Source organism: Polypterus senegalus, chromosome 1 (assembly GCF_016835505.1).
Source record: "Polypterus senegalus isolate Bchr_013 chromosome 1, ASM1683550v1, whole genome shotgun sequence".
Taxonomy (NCBI): domain Eukaryota; kingdom Metazoa; phylum Chordata; class Cladistia; order Polypteriformes; family Polypteridae; genus Polypterus; species Polypterus senegalus.
In genome coordinates this window covers 279242310-279261471 of record NC_053154.1, presented here as the reverse complement: position 1 = coordinate 279261471, position 19162 = coordinate 279242310, and the positions used below count along the sequence as shown (strand labels likewise).

The 19162-nt window shown below is 36.8% G+C and overlaps 1 protein-coding gene across 5 annotated transcripts in view; it reads left to right on the top strand.

The window, feature by feature from the left end:
* Positions 1 to 19162, top strand: part of ldb1a (LIM domain binding 1a) — a 165583-nt gene that overhangs the window by 29862 nt on the left and 116559 nt on the right. Inside the window, exon 1 of one of the 5 annotated variants that reach the window (XM_039775188.1) lies at positions 7962 to 8072. The exons of the other annotated variants lie outside the window; for them this stretch is intronic. Within the exon in view, the coding sequence (XP_039631122.1) occupies positions 8048 to 8072 (25 nt within the window). The 5' untranslated portion in view covers positions 7962 to 8047. Of the gene's footprint in view, positions 1 to 7961; positions 8073 to 19162 lie in introns of those variants that run through there. 5 annotated transcript variants of the gene reach the window in all.

Sequence of the window (19162 nt, the reverse complement as noted above, 5' to 3'; positions counted from 1 at the left end):
CTAACCATTTTGTCACCATGCATAAATATATATTATGTTTTTGTGGAATACATTTCTGCGTAGAATGATTCCAAACGGTTTGAGAATGATTCAGAGCTCATGGAAGAGATTGAAAGTATCCATTAGACTGTGATCTCTAGTAATCTGAAGTAAGCTATAGCGGAATTCTCCATGTGGGTGTATAGACAGTCACAAATCTCCATCTGAATGCTAAACCGATCGAATTTTTCAAAACTTTTAACTGTTGTTGGTGCTTATACACCAAATGGCTATTCTGATTATTCAGTGTCTTTAGAGACTTTTTTTTACTGGAAAGGGTACTATCTACGATTTTAATGCTACTGGAAAGGCTTATTGTTTGTTTATGAACATTAAGACAACTGCAGTGTCATGACTGGGTGTAGCAGCCAGTCTGATTTGATTCCAAGATGTGAATTGCTCTTGTTATGGATTGCATGTAACAAACTATCTTTGACTATCTATGACGCTGACATCAGCCGTGATTTTAGGATCTATTAACAAAGTGAACGCCTGGAAGGATATAAAACCACTCACTGCTGATCCAATTTTGGATAAAACTTGGTTTCTAATAGTGATATTCTAGGTTCACAGAGGCACAAGGGATGCTTGCTTGTTTTATTGCAAATAGAAAATAATTACATCAAAAAATAATGTATATTTATTACCAAAACACATCCATAATATATAAAATGAGCATTAATTGCAATCACAAATACTCAGAAAGATATGAAGACAATGACACTATGACAAACCTACAGTATATAGTGTACTTGGGGATGTATTAGTTTAATTCATATCCTTTACTTATGTATACAAAAAGATTACATATAAAAAACATAAACTATATAAAGTTAAATATTCAATAGGCACCCTATGATCATGTCACTTGTATGACCAAATAATCATATTTCATTTCGTATATATAAATCAGAAACCTGGTAGGGTCCGCAACAGTGTAAATAGAAAAGCCAGCACTTTGCCCTCTAGTGTCAAACTATTACATTAAATGTGCTGTAATAATAAATGTGACAAACCAAGTCCATATTGTACTGTAGTTGAGCTTTCAAAAGTGCGAATCATGAAGTATATAAAACATACTCAAAGCAAAAATGACAACTGCAAGTGTGTCCTTGCCTCTTCTGTTTGAAGGCTATGTCCATATTTAACTTCACTCATCTATCCTTATCAACCTATTGATGTGAAAAGCAACATTGTTACACTGATCAAGCCTTATCCTCGTGATTGTACAGTATATGAAAAAAAGCATATATCTTAGAAAAATAATGCAAAATTAATATCTTATTTATCCTGTATGGATATTCAACACATGGCCTGTTCTATAAGGTAAATAATTGTTTTATATGTATTAAATACTTTTCATAAGAAAGAGAACAAATTAACTGATCTCACCAAAGCAGACCACATATTAAGATATAACAATGATGATTGAATTAATAATCTGTTTTCTAATTAACATGCTAAATAATTTGTTTCATTCATTCCATTGGTCTACAGAATGTATAGCAGGCGTTAAACCCCCACCCCATTGTAGCTTTTGATCACTGAGTACCTGAGGCCATTCTTCCTGTGATTACATTCCTTGAATTGCCTCCCTATCACAATGTGATTAGTTTGTTTTCATACAGTATATCAAGACTTAGACAGAACAACCAAAATACAATAGCTGTCATTCCTCAATCCAATGAGTATTTTACCTCTAATGAAAAATAAAAAGCATGGTTATTTTTCATAGTGTTAATTAATTAATTAATTAACTTAATTTGTTTATCCCATAGATTCAATAAATTATCTTTATAAAGAGAAACAGACACCAGAGATACAATGAGTTTGTTATTGTGACTTGATCAGGTGTTTTTATTTCAGTATTTGTGTTTAAATGGCTAAAGATAATAGTACACAAAACATTACTGATCTCTAGCGTTTGTATTTGCCTCTATATTATGTAAACTTTTAATAATGTTTTTTTGTCAAACATAACACCATTGTGTAATTGAAAAGACTTTAGGGAGTAAACACAGTAGAATGACTCAAATTTAAGACTTAGATGATACAAATGCTTAAATGAAACTAGAAACTACCTCATTTCTTCAATAACGTTTTTGAGGCACAATCATCTGAAAAAATAATGGTAAATTCAGGTGATTTTTAAATTAGTTCTCAGGAACATAAATATTTTATTGTGTAGTTTTTTCACAATGTCACATTAATAAGTTACCCTGTTATCTTTTAACAAATGTTGTACTGGCTTGTACTAAACTCAACTAGAAGACATTATTTCACTATTTTTAGGTAATAGATTTAAGTTGCCTGGTGTTTGCTACCGTACATGCCAAATGTAGACTTTTATTTTAGCAAATATTTTTTATTTCATGTAAACCTCAAAAGAACTTTTGAAATTCAGCATTAAAATCAGTGTTAAGTGAATGTTGCACATGTACTTTCCTGGACATACCGCAGCAGACATTGATTTTCAGGTGAATATTAAATTAATTAAAACAGTCCCTTCAGATGGGCAGGGTGTTTAATTTGACAGAGAGATACCAAATCTTGGATATTAATAGTATTTATCATCATGAATATTTTTATCATGTAACACAATGCAACCTTGAGTGCACTTGGAAAGAATCAAAAGCAGATAGCCTTGAGAAAGTTACACACAGGCAGAATGAATTATGCTCATGTGTGCACATTTGAACCCAGTTATTTTTAACATATACTTACAGTTTGTTGACTTAGAGTCAGGTGAGAGAATTAACCTCTTATAGGCAAGACTTTCAGGCCTTTGATAGGGCCTCTTGCTAATATCTTGGCACCATGTGTTTTTTGTGCCCACTGTTGTTGTAAAGATCCAGACATCTCAGTATCTCATATAGTGCCACCAAAATATTTTTTATTCTGTTTTTATTTTTTGTACCCACTAGGACGTGACACTAAAGACTACATTTTCCAAGTAAAATACAGTAGCTGCCCAGCACACAGAAAACATCCCTAAGCTAAAATAATAAATGTAGGTGAGCATAACATGCAAATGTGAAGATCAATGACAATGTTGGTAGTAATTTATATAGTTACAATTATATAGGTTGTGGCACCCGGCCGGATGCCCAGGAGGACCAGAGGAGGGCTTGTACCTCCTCCAGACCGCGAGGGGGCGTACGTCCTGGTTACGCTGGTGGCCTCGGGTAGAGGGCATGGAAGCCCAGCCCTGTAGGGGCCCGTGGTCACCGCCCCACTTCCAGACCATCATCTGCCACATCCGGCCGAGGCAGGAGCCCAGCCGGGACGCCCAGGAGGACCGGAGGAGGGCCTGTACTTCCGCCAGACCACGAGGGGGGTGTCCGCCGTGGTTATGTTGGTGGCCTCGGGTAAGGGGCATGGAAGCCCAGCCCTGTAGGGGCCCGTGGCCACCGCCAGGCGGCGCCCCGCTGCCTAAATATCCCGAGAGCCCAGCACTTCTGCCACACCAGGAAGTGCTGGGGGGAAGACTTTGGTAGACACCCGGAGAGCTGCCGGGAAGACAGCCGGCACTTCCGCCATGCTGGGGCGTGGCCAAGGGAGGAATGCCGGGAACACCTGCTGCTCATCCGGGAGCTGTATATAAGGGGCCGCCTCCCTCCAGTCATTGGCAGAAGTCGGGTGAAAGAGGACGGAGCTGGAGTGAGGACTGGAGGCGGCCAGGAGAGAAAGGCACAGAGACTGTGAGGCCTGGACTTTGGGGGATCGGTGCTGGAGGCACTGGGGTGTGACTGCACGGTAGACTTGTACATAATAGTGTAAATAAACGATGTGTGGTGAAATTATGATGTGCGTCTGTCTGTGTCCGGGCCAGCGTTCACAAGGTGTAATTAATTAATACATGTATGAATATTCTCAAGCACTCTGAAAATGGTGAAAGGGAAGAAGGAATTCAATTAGGCCAACAACAGAAATAATATGTTGATTGGACTTTTTAGAGAATGGCATCAGTAAAATTGCACTAAGTATATGTAAAAGTAAGTGTGGTAAAGAAAGTGTAGTAAGGTGGACATGACAGTATTTCAAAAAGATAATTATGACACAAACGTAACAATGAAATGTACAGAATGCACAAAAGATGGCAGTTGTCTACATCTAGCTTCTTCTTTCATACATATTTCTAGTTTAACTTGCAATAAAGGCAACTGGCTTTTATTGCAGCTAAAGAAACATATCAAGTAGCAAGTGTGAATGCCACAATGGATGGACTGGCATCCCTACCAGGAGAGGGGAAGGTTCCTCACCTGGACATAGGCGACAACTGGATGGACAGGCATCCTGACCAAAGAGAGAAAGGTAACTTACGCTAACTTACGCAACACGCTATTGGATTCCACCCAACACCACCAATAGTCATGACCGGGACGAGCTTGGCAGATGAGGACAAACACACACACAAAGCAAGGGGATGGTGTACAGGTGTTCAATGCTTTTATTAAAACCAGTTCAGAAATCATAGTGTTCACCAAAGTGCAGTGCTCCAAAATTAAAAAAATAATCCAATAAAAGAGTGGAAATCTGTGAGCTTAAAAACAGAACTTAAAATGAGAATTTTAAAAAACCCATCACAGTCATAGGGTCAATGTCCCTTCTGGACGGACCCAACACAACTCCCTTATCATCTCCCGTGCTCACCTGTTGCTTACTCAGCTGGCGGAGACAGCTGCGGTCCTTTCCAACCCAACCCCCGTCTTGGCTGCCTCGAGCAGTGTCGGCCAGACCACTCGGGGTTGGTTGCCCTCTCTTCTTCCTTCTCACTCGCACTGGCATACCTCGGATCCCTGGAGGTGGACGCCACCTTGATTCCACCCACTCCTCTTAACATTCAGTGGGGATGATCCATCCCTAGAGCGCCAATCCTTCATTCCATTGCGGGACCAACAACCACGCTGCCTTTCCCCATATTAGCTGGCTGGCAGGCTTGTTCTCTCTCTTCACCCCAATGCTACTTTTTTGGCACAGTTTGCGTTTTTCCTTCCTCCTTCCTGCACTCATGCTTCCCTTTTAAAGCGGGGATGTGGTACATCTGCGGCAATCAGCAGCTTCCAGTGCCAATTAGGGTCACGGGTGATCCTGTTCCTGTGTACTAATTGCATGGCTGTCTGCTCCTACATCGTGCACGGAAACCGCTCTCGCCATGCTATCACACTCTCACACAAAGATGTGAATGTGGTATTTATCTATTTATTTAAAACAGCCACTTTCTGAGCCGTGTGAATGGACTGACATCCCAGTGAATACAGGGGCTAATTCCCTACCTGGGCGGGAAGCTCCAAGTCAGTGGACAGGCATCCCAACCAGGCACATGTGTAACACCTCCCTGGCCGGAATAGAAGAAGAAGACAGGGAAGGACTGTCTCTTGGGGGTATTTATTCCCCCCAGCTGCTAGATCAGTGCCCATTTGGAAACTAGCAGTGAATGCTGGGAGTTGTAGTCCGGAAGCACAGTCCTGCTGGGGTCTATGGGTGCTGAAAGAGGATGCTGCAGGGAAAGATACTCCTTATTATGTAGGACTTTTGTATGACCTAGAAATAATTCCAATGGCCAGTACTGTCTGCTCTGTTTTGTTTTGTTATTATTATTACCCCTGGCAGCAGAAGTACTTGTGGGTCCTCAATAAAAGGGACCGCACTCTCTTATCCAGGTGAGTCTGAACTGGGAGGACAGAGAGCAACACTCTACTGGAGGAGGGCAGTGAGGTGGAAAGTAGAGAGGTGATTGTGAAGAGAGAAAACCTATACTTTGTTATTTTGTGCAGGAATTGTGGTTAATAAACCATCTTTTATTTGAACCCAGGACTGTATTGTATGATTGTGTTGGAGTTTTGGGCTCGCTGGCACTCCTGTTAAATCAAATAAGTTAATTATTATTGACTAATTTCTTGGTATCTCTGTATTGCACCACAGACCTGTTAGTACTATGTGGTTTTGTAGATTTTAATAAAAAATTCATAGCAGTAAGTTCTGTACAAAGGAGAGACAGTATGTTGCTCTTTGTCATTATAACAGAATTACAAATCCAGTTACCAATCCAGTAGATACAGTACATGTATGCACAATTCTATTTTATTGTAAGGGCACTTTTGGTTATATAACAACTAGGAAAGATTTTATTTATAGCAAAGAAAAAATTGAGAAATATTTTTTTTCACACTCACTGTGTGCTAGTTGCCTTTCTTTTGTTCTGGTTTGTGTTCAGATCACTTGATCTCTTTGTATTGAACATTTTTAGTTTTTATATATGTTATCTTTTATATTTAACAACGTTCAGAAATAAGGCTAAATAAAGAAGTTAAACCATTATTAATGAACTCAGTTAATAGAGTCCTGGCACAGCTGCAAATGTTTACTTGTAACCAATCTTGAGCCTGAGCTGCTTTCTAATTAGATTTTGGTGTTTACCACTTGTGTACACTTTATGTAAAATCAGAATTTATTCTAGCATAAAAAATTGAAAAGTTATATATTTGGTTGAAAAAGACTTCAAATCAACATGCAATTTACAAAAAGCCAAATATTATAGTGCTACATCATTTTTAATTTTCCAATGGCTTTGATTTTTGCACACTTACTATTCGTTCTTTTACTGCCTTATTTAAAATACTGTATAGTTAAACTTGTTTTCCTTATTAGGCTACTAGAAAATGCTCAAAATTAAACCTTGCTGGGTCAGTGCCATTACAAAACATCTACATATTCTTTATTATTGAGCTGTTGAATAATGTGTGGTGGATGTTCAAGTACTGTGTTGTATATATGTCCTCCTGATACATCATGCAGCAGGTCTGATAACACGTTTTAAGACAAGATCTGTCATTGATATTCTGTTTGTGTGAAATGTTTATATTTTTATTGGATACTTGGATACTACTCAGATTATTTATTACATATGGAATCAATTGTGTTTTTACCATAACATACTCAAACATCTCAATTTCAGTTTTTAACAGGACACGCACACTGTCTTTCCATGTGGATCTGGAATGGTCTGTCCATATGAGTTGAATTGTCTCTGTGAAAACAGTTTTTTTTTCTTCAGTATGACAAAGATGTACATTTTAAATTAACTAGCAGTTCTAAATTGACACAATGTAAGTGTGATTATGGGCATTTGTTTGGATGGTCCCTACAATTGAATGATATCCAGTCCTGTAACTCTTCCTACTTTGTAATTAATACTTCCAAAAAAGTCCCAGAACCCAGTGACTCTGAACAGAATAAAGAAGTGTTACATTATGTAATAATCACTTTTGCTATCTCCTCAGGTTCATGAAAGTATGAATCATTTCATTATTTTTTGATACAACAGCCATTATGCATTATGCTCAGGATGTTGTAGAATGTGTTTTAATGTAATGATGCAGAACTTTGTACATTAATTTCTTATTTTAATTTCACAAAATAAAAAGATAGCATTATAATCAACCATTTCAAAACTGTGCCAGAAAGGTTTTCTTTATTTTTAATTCTGCTCTAAAAATAACAAAAACATTTTTGTCAAAAACACATTTTTGGGATTGGTCTATAATGTTCATGAGTTTTAAAATATTCAAAACTCCCTCTCCCTACCCCCTATTGATTTCAAATGGATTAATAAACAAATTTTTAGTTTTATGATTACATAAAAAAGGAAGCAGAACTTTCAAATAGAGTAAGTGTGTGTTTTTTGTACTCTAGATCTCCAATGACCTGTGTTTATTGTGTTGCAATGAAAGGATAGTGTTGCTGTGTTATCAGCATTGTAACACGTCTCATTTGTGGTTTCCTGCTGGCTGAAATGGGTGCTGTGTAGAAGCTTGGGTGGGGTACATAGCCCATGTGTCTATCAACGTAATTTCTCTCACAAGCCCTCTGCAAGTAAGGCCTTAAATGATAAGTCCTCTTAGTCACTACAGGCCACGTGGTGTACTGACAAAATACAAAAACAGGGTAACAGAACTGCAACAACATACTATGAGAGGAGCAGTATAGATAAAGTGAGAAAAGAACCATGGCTGATGAATTTGAGATTGCAGGTAAGTAATGTATTTGAGTATAATTTTAAATAATTAAAATAAACAATTTCTAAATATGCACTTCAAAAACTCATCACATGGTGTCGTACATCAGAGTTTTCTGACCATATCACATTGACTCAATTAATGCTTCTAAACTTCAATTATAAAAAAATATTTTAAAATTTACGGAATTGTGGCAGATATTACATTATTTAAGTAAAATATCTACAATAAAATCAGTTTATAAGCCCCCAAACTTAGCTAAAATTAATCAGATTTAGTCTAATTTAAGTACTAACAAGAAAATCATACACTTTGTGTGTGGTAACTGATGCTTTTAATATGATCTCAAATAAAACAGTGCTTGATGAAATTCTGTTATTATACTTACACAATATTATACTTTACAATTTAAAGATTTATCGTTTCTTAAATGCATTAGCATTTTAATTTTTAAGGAAATGGTAATTGCATGTTTATGTATTACAAGCAAATATGATAAATATTTTTGAATTTGTATCACACTTTTTAAGCAGTGTTATAAAAATTACATGTTTCAAAAATATTTTTTAAAGGATTATACATTTATTTCACCACCTTTTTTGAACCCATTTATTCTGGCCCTTGTCAATGGCAGTTCAATTGGAAATTCATTTATGATATTTGTAGCATGTTAACATGATGCAGCACATGTAAAAAATGTCTTTTACTCTAGTGTACTCTCTTTTCATAAGAAAGCTGAGATGGAAGTCATATAGCTTGTCTACAAGTATGTATAATTGAAAATAAACTCAACATATACATACATGCCATTGTTGGAACAAAAAAAAACTTTACCTTGTCAGTATATTCTGTTAAATGAACTTGAATTTGAAAAGGATTCTGATAATTAAAATTTACAATAGGAACATGCTTGTAATTGTGTGGTTTACTAAATGAAACGTTTACATTTGACCTTTGAACTGCAGCAGGATTTTCTATTTTTCTTCTTCCATCTAACCAACAATATTTAGTATATTTGTCTATTTTCTAACTTGCTTAGCCAATTCAAGATCACATAGAGCCTGTACTTATGAATGCAGCACTGGGCACTAAATGGAAACCATCCATGGATAAGATGCCATTGCATTTTCAAGCACATACAAACACATAGACACATGCACAAGGATAATTTCTCATGTTATTTTTTAACCTGCTTAATACTAAACATAGGGCGCATGGCAGGAACAACCCCTGGACAGGGCACAGCTCATCGTAGGGCGAACACATACACACATACCGCATACCCACATATGCACACACTAAGCACCAATTTAGCAAAACAAATCCATCTAAACTGTGTGATGACACCAGAGCTCCTATGCAGACACAAGGAGAACATACATACTCCACGCAGGGAGGACCCAGGATGTGAACCATAGTCTCCTTCCTGCAGCACAACAGCACTACACCTCTGTGGCAACATGACACCCAGGAGAGAAAATCTAAAGTCTCCAAATAACCTTACACATTTTTAGGATGTGGGACGAAAACCATTAAAACATAGGCAGAACATGCAGACTTCAGAGATAGTGCCCATATGCAGGCTTCAAACCTAGGACTCTGGAACTGTGAGGCAGAAATGATAACTACTGTATTGTTCTTCTGTAAGTTCATTTGGTTGCATATCTAATTACTTCAAATACATTTCTATTACTTTAGAACCATTATCGTTTTAGCTGTTGGAGGTTTTCAAAGAGCACAATCATAAAGCAGTAATAATAATAATACAATACAATACAATTTATTTTTGTATAGCCCAAAATCACAAAAGAAGTGCCGCAATGGGCTTTAACAGGCCCTATCTCTTGACGACCCCTCAGCATTGACTCTCTAAGAAGAGAAGGAATAACTCCCAAAAAAAAACCCTTGTAGGGAAAAAATGGAAGAAACCTTGGGAAAGGTAGTTCAAAGAGAGACCCATTTCCAGGTAGGTTGGGCATGCAGTGGGTGTCAAAAAGAAGGGGGTCAATACAATACAATACACAAAACAGAACAAATAATAATAAGGAAATTCAAAACAATGTAAGATGAAAAATGAGTTTTTATGATAAATGAGGGGGACATATGAGTTTAAAAATAAAAAAAATGAATTAAATAAAAAGTATTTCAAGGTGGGCAGCATGGTGGTGCAGTGGTAGCATTGCTGCCTCGCAGTTTGGAGATCTGGGTTTGCTTCCCGAGTCCTCCCTGCTTGGAGTTTGCATGTTCTCCCCGTGTCTGCGTGTGTTTCCTCCGGGTGCTCCGGTTTCCTCCCACTGTCCAAAGACATGCAGGTTAGGTGGATTGGCGATCCTAAATTTACCCTAGTGTGTGCTTGGTATGTAGGTGTGTGTGTGCCCTGTGGTGGGCTGGCACCCTGCCCAGGGTTTGTTTCCTGCCTTGCGCCCTGTGTAGGCTGGGATTGGCTCCAGCAGACCCCCATGACCCTGTAGTTAGAATATAGCGGGTTGGATAATGGATGGATGAATGGATTGTATATCAAGGTAAATAAAAACAGACAGCACATTACAACAAATCTTCATTGTAGAAAAAATGGTTATGATAAAAATAAATACAAGAGTAACAGGTATGCTTTTACCATTCACTTAGGGTTTGACTGTTAAAAATTCACTGAAAGGCAGGGAGGGTAATTTTGAAGTCCATGAGAATTTTGTGTTGAGATTTTGGGGGAGTTTGTCAGCTCAGAAGTTCTCAGGTGTCTTATGTGTACAGTATAGTGTACAGATTATTGTGTTTTTAATTAGAACTCTGTAATGTAGTAGCCCTATTTAGGAAAAAAAAACACTACTTTAGGCAGTTGGGAGGTGGTGTTGTGGTCATTTTACTTGGTTCCAATAATAACTAAGGCAGCAGCATTTTGAACCTATTACAGACTGTAAGTGCTTTGTACAGGAAGAACATTAGGAAACAGATAGTAGTAAGTTGGCTACAGCTAGTGAACTGCCCCCTACAGTATTTAATAGGAAGCAACCTTTATTGTTCCTAAATGTGTTTTGAGGTTTGTTTTTGATTTTGGATTTCCTGCTTTTGAACCCCCTACTCACAAAATAAGATAATTTTCTGGTTTATCAGATTAGGTTTTATTTGCTATTAAGTTTGAGTTTTAGGAAAAAATATTAACAGGTTAATTGATTATTTTGCCTGGCCCAAGTGTAGATGTTAGCATGAGAGGGCCTTACAAGGGACTGGCAGTTTCATTCGTTGTGTCATATGCTTCCCAATAGGCTATAGCCCTCAGCTATGCTTAACTTGATTAATGTTATAATGCTGTTTCTTTTTTTTTTTCTAACCTCCTGAAAGGATTTTTTTAAAATTTCCTTCTCCATTTGGGGTTTTGAACCTTGAGGATTTTGTTTTCCTGCGTTGGTTTTTCATTTTGGCAATTATAGAAAATGTTTATAATTTATTTGTACTGTTCTTTGTGGGTTGGGGGGCTGCCATAGTTATGACTCAGACCACCAAAGCATGTGACGCTGTCAGTGAGATAGAATATAAGGCTGACTCATTTCAAAATAATTTTTTTCTTATTTTTCATCTCCCAGTTAAGAATTTATGCCTGTCCTTTTGACTTTGACTTTATGATGTTGTTAAAGGAACAATCCATTATATTTTTATGTGTTACTTACCCCAAGTAGTTTGTAGTGGTGGTCGAGCAAAATGTTTTATCTCATATTTTTATGCAGAATGAAGAAGAAAAAAGTTTATGATATAATAGAAGTCACAAGTGACCAGTGGTGTATACTGGCAAACAATGTGAAAAATGTCCATGAAAAAAAGAAAAAAAAAATCCCATGTTACTCTTGTCACATAATCTACATGTTAATTATCCAGATGTGGGCTCAAAACAAGCAAAACACATGATTTTTTATATATATATATATATATATATATACAGTGTATATAATTCAAGCATAATCAGCACACATTATAAAAAGGAGACTAAAACTTAATGGGACTAAGTTTTTGAATGAAAGATATAATTCATGATCAACAAATGAGGAGGTGAGAAGGAAAGGTGGACCTTGAGTTCAAAAAGTCACTAGATGGATGGATTGATTAGTTTATATCAGCTGTAACTGGAAGTTACAAATTGAAATCTAGCATTGTCTCTTCTGGTTCTGCAATTACTTAGGGGGGAGTACTTAGCCCAAGGCTAGTCTTGATCTATTTGTTACCCTTAGGTAAAATTCTTCATTAGCACAAGTTGTCCCTCCATTGTTATGCAGATTTAACTCCAGATTTTGCCTAAAATCCATAAAATTTTCTTTAGCCCAGGCCTATTAATGTTTAAAATTGGACAACTGATAACCACCTGCGTTAAATTGCAACAAACCAGGAGCTATTCTAGTGGGTACTCACTGCCAGATAAAAATGTCTGCTGTCACACACATTACTATCAATGGCCATTTGCAACTATCTCTTCTTTCATTATAGATGTTGGGGTCGTAATCAATCCTACACTTTCTTTTCCAAGCCATATTGCCACTGTGTGTACAACCTCTATATCATTTGAGAAACACAGTTAAACTTAGACCATCTTTATATATGCACCGTGTTAAAAATTGGTTCACTATTTTTTTCATCTTGTCTTTACAACTGCAATTCTGTTTGCTGCCCTGCCCTTAAAATCATCCAGATACTGTGGTATGTTTAAATTAGAGTAGTGTATTGTAGCAAAAGATACACTTATTTAAAGAAGATACACTTATTTATTCGTGAAAACTTGGATAAGCAGTTATTTCAGGGCATTAATATTCTATGTGGCACAAATTATCCACATTTTCTTGTCCATGTCACATGGGCAAATGCTAAACACAGCACCTCTGAGTGATGGTGGCCAACTCAATCTTGAGTAAACATTTACAACAGAAGTATATCTGAATTTCAATATAACCATTTTGCCATATCAACTACATCTGGGACAATCCATGTGAAATCAACAGAGGTCTGCAGATTAACTATCTCTGGTTTGCTTCATACTTTATGGAAATAATGTAGTTGTACCCAAAAACTAGTGTGCCAAATTTAAGTTAGTACAGTATCTTTATTAGTTTCTGAGATATGGAAGCTTTAAAAAGAGGGTTAGAAAAAAACAAGTGCTGCTAAAAAAATGACAATTTTCCATAAATTGAAACTTTTAACCTGTTAATGCTAGACTGAGAAAATTTTCAGAGATTGTTCTTTAGTATGAAATGTTTTTAACTTTTAAAATAATTGGTCCACCATTGCATATTTGCAAATTTAGTAAACTTTTTTTAGTAAAATTTTGCAAACTTTGGCCCCGTATATTTCCACACTAAACTACATATGATCGTTCTATTTGTATTATTCATGTTATAGTTATTATTTAGCAACCAGATGCTTATCTGAAAGAAAACTTTCTTATTTATGGGGTATTCGAAATAGAAAAAAAACATTTCACACACATTGTTATTCCAAAATGCCGCTAGTATACATTGGTAACCCCGATTTTACCATCACTTCACATTTTGTCTGCTAAGGAGACGATCCATTTTATGGTCTTATACCTTGTCTATAAATGTGTTACTATGGCTTCTCTTTATCTCCAGGATCTACTCAGCTTACCTACACTGATGGTTCTCTTTGATGTACCTGGCAGGTTTTCTGATTTGTTGGAATTGCCACAAATAAAGCAATGCACTATAAGTAACTGTGCGTTTTTCTATTGGTCTGCACTTACAGAACAATCTGTTAAGTCCTTGGCATTACTGGCTGTTTTTCAAAAGAAACTTAGCATACTTTTCTTTTTTAAAATTTCTATTTATTTATCTATTTATTTTTCAATGTATATATTTTTAAATATATTTATTCAGTTTTCCTTTATAATTGCTGTTTATTTTGCAAGGCACCTAGAGATTACTATGGTATTGAGTGTGCTATGTAAGTAAAATGTATTATTATATGTGAGCATTACAAAACTACAGAGACAGTAAAAACTGCATAATGCTGATCTTGCACATTTTTCCTTTTACTGTTTCCCACCAATCGACACGTTTTGCCCCAGTCATCTATGATAAATGTTTGTGCCTTCTTTTCAGTCATATAATCATACCTTGTAGTTAAAGCAGGCAGGCGTTTTTTACTTTAGCTGTTTTATTAACCTTCTGGCCTATTCACGTATTTTTTATCTTATTTAAGGAGGCAATATTTGGTAGTCCTCTTCTAAACGCACGCGCGTTTGAATTTAAATGCACTGGCGCTGTTGTGATTCTGCATGAGGAGCGATTTGTTTTGCCTGCACGCAACAAGGGAGGGAGAAATATTGATGGAAGAGCCTGCATTCTCTGGGGACACATCCCATTTTGTACTTCCGCTGCACGCGAGAAAGGGGGCAGGGGAGATCTCCACTGGGAGGTCTGTTTGCTTGCGCATGCGCACATTTCACCAGCAGCGACAGTAATAGAGGTAGGCGCCAGTCTGTCGAGAGAAACTGGTGGAGCGAGTGGGGGATGTTGTCGCATTTGACATAGCGTATGGCTGGAAGCTTTTAAACTGGACTTGAAGAAATTAGTATTTGAAAAGTTTTCTTACTATTATTTTTAAATACTTAAAAATACCGTTATTATAACAATATAAAATACTATAACAGAACATGTTTATCAGCAACAATAGAATAAACAAAACTACATGTTTATAGGATCATTTTGTCACATATACAATGACCGGAGTAATATTATCACCGACACTTAATTATACCAGTTTACATTTCTTAAATGAAATAACTTTTATTTGTGTATATTTTAACTTTTATTTGTGTAATTACAAAAAATTATATAATCACAATCTATTTAAGGAAAAAATACATGATTCTAAAGCACTGTGGCTTTTTTAATTAAAAAGCACTAATTAATGCTTCTGTATCAGAGTTCCAATAGAATAAGCTCAAATTCCACCTAGCTCACTGCCTGTGTAGAGTTTGTATTTTCTTTGTGTCTGCCCTACTTTTTTCGGTGTGTTTAACAGATTAGGCTAATTGTCAACATTAGGTTCTCCCCCTGTGACTGAGAGTGAGAATGCCCTGTGATAGATTAATGCCTTGTACTGAATAGATTAATGCCCTGTACTGAGTTGGTCCCTTTCCTGCATTGAAGTTAATTATGCAGGTATGAGCTCAAGCTTTTTGACTCTACAGTTGGAGTTAATGGGTTTAAAAGAAGACATTCTTTCATATAATACTAATAATTACATGTATATAGCTCTTTTCTAACCTCAAACCACTTCATGTAGACAGTGTGGAACCACTTCTACAACCACCAATGTGTAGTCTCCACCTGGATGATGCCACACATTAGATATTTATTGTTGAAGATGTGAGTGAGACAGAGAGAGAGAGATAGCCAGTAAGGGACAGGGGATAATTAGGGAGCCTGAATGACCAGGCCAATGAGTGCAATTTAACCAGTACACCCGGAAACACCCTTCCTTTATTACCACAGAGTCAGGGCCACGGTTTTACATCTCATCTGAAGGATGGTACAAATTTGTACAGCATATTGTCTCTGTCACTGCAGGGGGCTTTAGGATTCCACACACACCATATTGGTATGCACTTCCTGAGAGCCTCACCACCACCTTCTCTAGTAGCGACCCAAGCTTTTCCTAGATGGTTATTGAACCCTGGCTGTTTTTACAGATTACAGCTCTTTTTAATTCCTTGTTTAGTTGTTTTTTTCTGTTATTTTAAGTGTTATATATATATTCAATTCTATGTTTGAAGCAAAGAAGAATTGCCCACAGTGAAAACATGTATGCAATACAAAGAAACATGAAACAGTAAGTTACACAACAAGATAAAGAAAATGCAGAAAACATTTGTAAGATACTGCAAATCTGCTGACTTCAATGGGTAAATAAAAATAAACAGAATAGATACAATGACACATTTCAAAATAAGAAATGAGAGGCAGCATACAAAGAGACTGCAAGGCCAACATATCAAAGATAGAAAAAAAGCAATGAGTTGAAGCCTACTGCTGTGGCAGTAGGTACAAAATAACTCCCATTTTGGTCAAGTCAAGATTATTGTCAAGTGTACATAGTCATATATCAGAACACTAGTTGGCAAACTCACACCAGGATAACTTGCAGTCACCAAGCAATCTAAGACTTTGATTTATTTTGAAAACATATGTTAAATGTGAAAGTTCATCTACTAAAGCTGTATTTTAAATTTTTATCTTCATAAATCAGCTGCCATAAATTGCCTTTAAGACATTGTATTATTCTCTCACATTAGTTGAGATTATTTTATTCTGATAATCTGTGGTGTTGATTAATTGCTTAAAAAATAATCTTTGTATAGTAAAGGACATCTTTCCAGTACATGTATAATTAAACTAATGTTTTACTTATTGAAGGTCTTTACTAAACTATTTAAATTCTGTCTCTCTGGCTTTTTTCATTGATGTAGAGCAGAAATGGCATGTACTGTACCCATATATTGTGTTCTGTTTTGCTGGTCCATGAATCATTTTATGATATCCAAGCCAGTGAAGATGCCTATTTTACTTGTAGGATTTTCCCATTATTATATTTTTATTATTGTTTGGAAATTCATCTGATAAAAGTATGGCAAATATGCTACAAAAATAGTTGCTAATAAATACATCAAAATTCATGGCTATATATCATTTGGTTGACTTTAACATTGGAAATCTCATTTACGCAAACTCATGGTTATCTATAACCACATTGAAACATTCTCTTTCTGTATGAGATTTATTGACTTCAATACCCTAGAAGCACTGTAAGTCAATAAATGAGTTACTGTTTGCTTTGATTATGCTATTTGATATATTTCCCTCTTACTACCACAAAACAAAGAATACCAAGAACTAGTCAGTCAGAAATGTAGAAAACATCCAGATGCCATGCAAAAGTTAAGAATGGTCTGTAAAGTACTTCAGTTGCTTTAAGGTGAGAATTAGCTGAGAGTGGAATTCATAGGCACTGTCTATGGTGGGGGCCTAGGGGAAATTGGAGCAATGCTAGAGATAAGCTGCAGTGGTAAATTATGAGTTGAGAAGTCCATACAGGCTGAGTTTGCATTTATATGTTGCTACATGCTGCTTAGTTGCACTTAGACTCTATTTAAAAGTGACTCAGTTACGATTTTTGGCTCATACTCAGTTTCTCTGTTTGACCCTTCAAATTATTTTTGCCAACATTTCATATATCTGATATAACTGTGTACCAATACCTGTTCTGGAAAATTAATAAAAATGCATTCATCAGACAGAATAGACAACCACAAATCCTAGCTACATATTGCAGCCTTCAGATTGTTTAGAGTGCCGGACATCTGCAAATTTATCAGCTGACGATGGCAAGTGCTCAAAGATCCATCAAACAGAATCATCCCTTCCAGGTCTACACATTAAACCTTGTGGGCATGAGAGAGTAGCCAGGACTGGTGAGAATAAAAGTTGGAGGGATTTGATCCAAAAAAGCAGTCTTGACAATTTCAGAATTTCAGTGGGGACATTCAATTACATATGGCAATGTCTGTCTGCAAGACAATATGCATTTGAGACGCGACATTTCAGAAAATATGTAGAATTAGCCTGTATTGGCAGGCTTTCTTCTTTTTTGCTTTTTACATTTCACAGTTTTATGATCCTTGAAATTGTTGCATGCACCTAAGTGTCTTTGGAGTGATTCATGCATTAATGCAGTATATAAACCATATTTTGATTTGCTACTTTTTTTCTAATTTTTATATTTTGCTACCTGTTTTTATTAACTCTCCCCAAGGATTTTGCACAGTGACTTTGAAACTGGGCAGTTCATTTAAACCAGTAGCAGGATATTCTAATCATATTATCATTTAATTGCCATTGTACATAGTGAACCTGAGTTGAACTGAATGTCTGTCAGTAACAAGGTTTTCAATCAGTAACCTGATAATATATTATTTTTTCTGTCTGTGAATTGTCTTTTGTGTGCAGTATCTATTTTTTCCTACAGACGTGTATAGCCATTTGGAAAGAATTTTCCCTCAGCTTGTGACAGTAACTAGGAGAAATTAACTGTGATGCTGTGTTTTACTTGAGTTAATGTAGTTGCAACTGGAGATTCATGAAAATCCTCTCTGGCCCTTGCACAGTCTGTCACAGTTCAAACCCCTATTTAGGATGTCTTGAGCATACCTCATGAAGAAGAAACTATTTGCTGCTTAATACACACAAAATGATGCGAGAACACAGAGAAACACATATCTTGTCAGGAAAGTCCACTGATGATTCCACACATATAGGGTACATGAACATGCCATGAACTGAAATTTTATTTGTGATGAGTTTAAAAATGAGAGAGGTGGATGTACCCATAAATAATATTGTGGTCCTTTGTTTAGTACAATAAAATAACTTTTGTGACCAGCAGGGGGTGTTGCAGTACCCCAAACTCCAGACACAACCACAATACCTTACAAAAGGCTTCTCACACATTGTATACACACAAGTGTTTCTTTTTTCCCCTCTCTCTCTCTGTCTGTCTGTCTCATTTATTCCTCATCTCAGCTAACAGCTAGTGTTGTCCAGCTCCTCTCCTGACCTCATCTGAATGATGAAGAGCTGCTCCTCTTATATATGACCTGGACATACTTCCTTAGCAGGACATTGTCCACAGGAAGTTCTTCTGGGTCATGTGGAAGCCTCACAAAAGTACATAGGGAGCAGGGCCAGTCAACGGAACTACAGCCACCAGCATGACCTGCAGGTGTCCCTATGGGATCTGTAGTCCAGGGGGATGCTGCCATCTAGTGTGTCTGGGAAGCAGATAGTTCACATAAGTTATCTCCCCCTGTGGTTCCAGGATACTGGCTTCCTGGCTGGGTAAGGATCCTAGACTGAGTCCTACTGGGACACCAGCATCTCCACTGTGGTGTTAGCACCTGCCAATCTCCTAGCTCATTGTTTGTTTAATGTGAATGTACTGTTTTTTGCCAAGAGGATTTAGCTGTAAATAGACTCTCAATTCTCAAGTTTAATCTTGATCATTTGTAGAACAGAAACTTCTTCTCATCCCCATTTCTCCAATGGTCC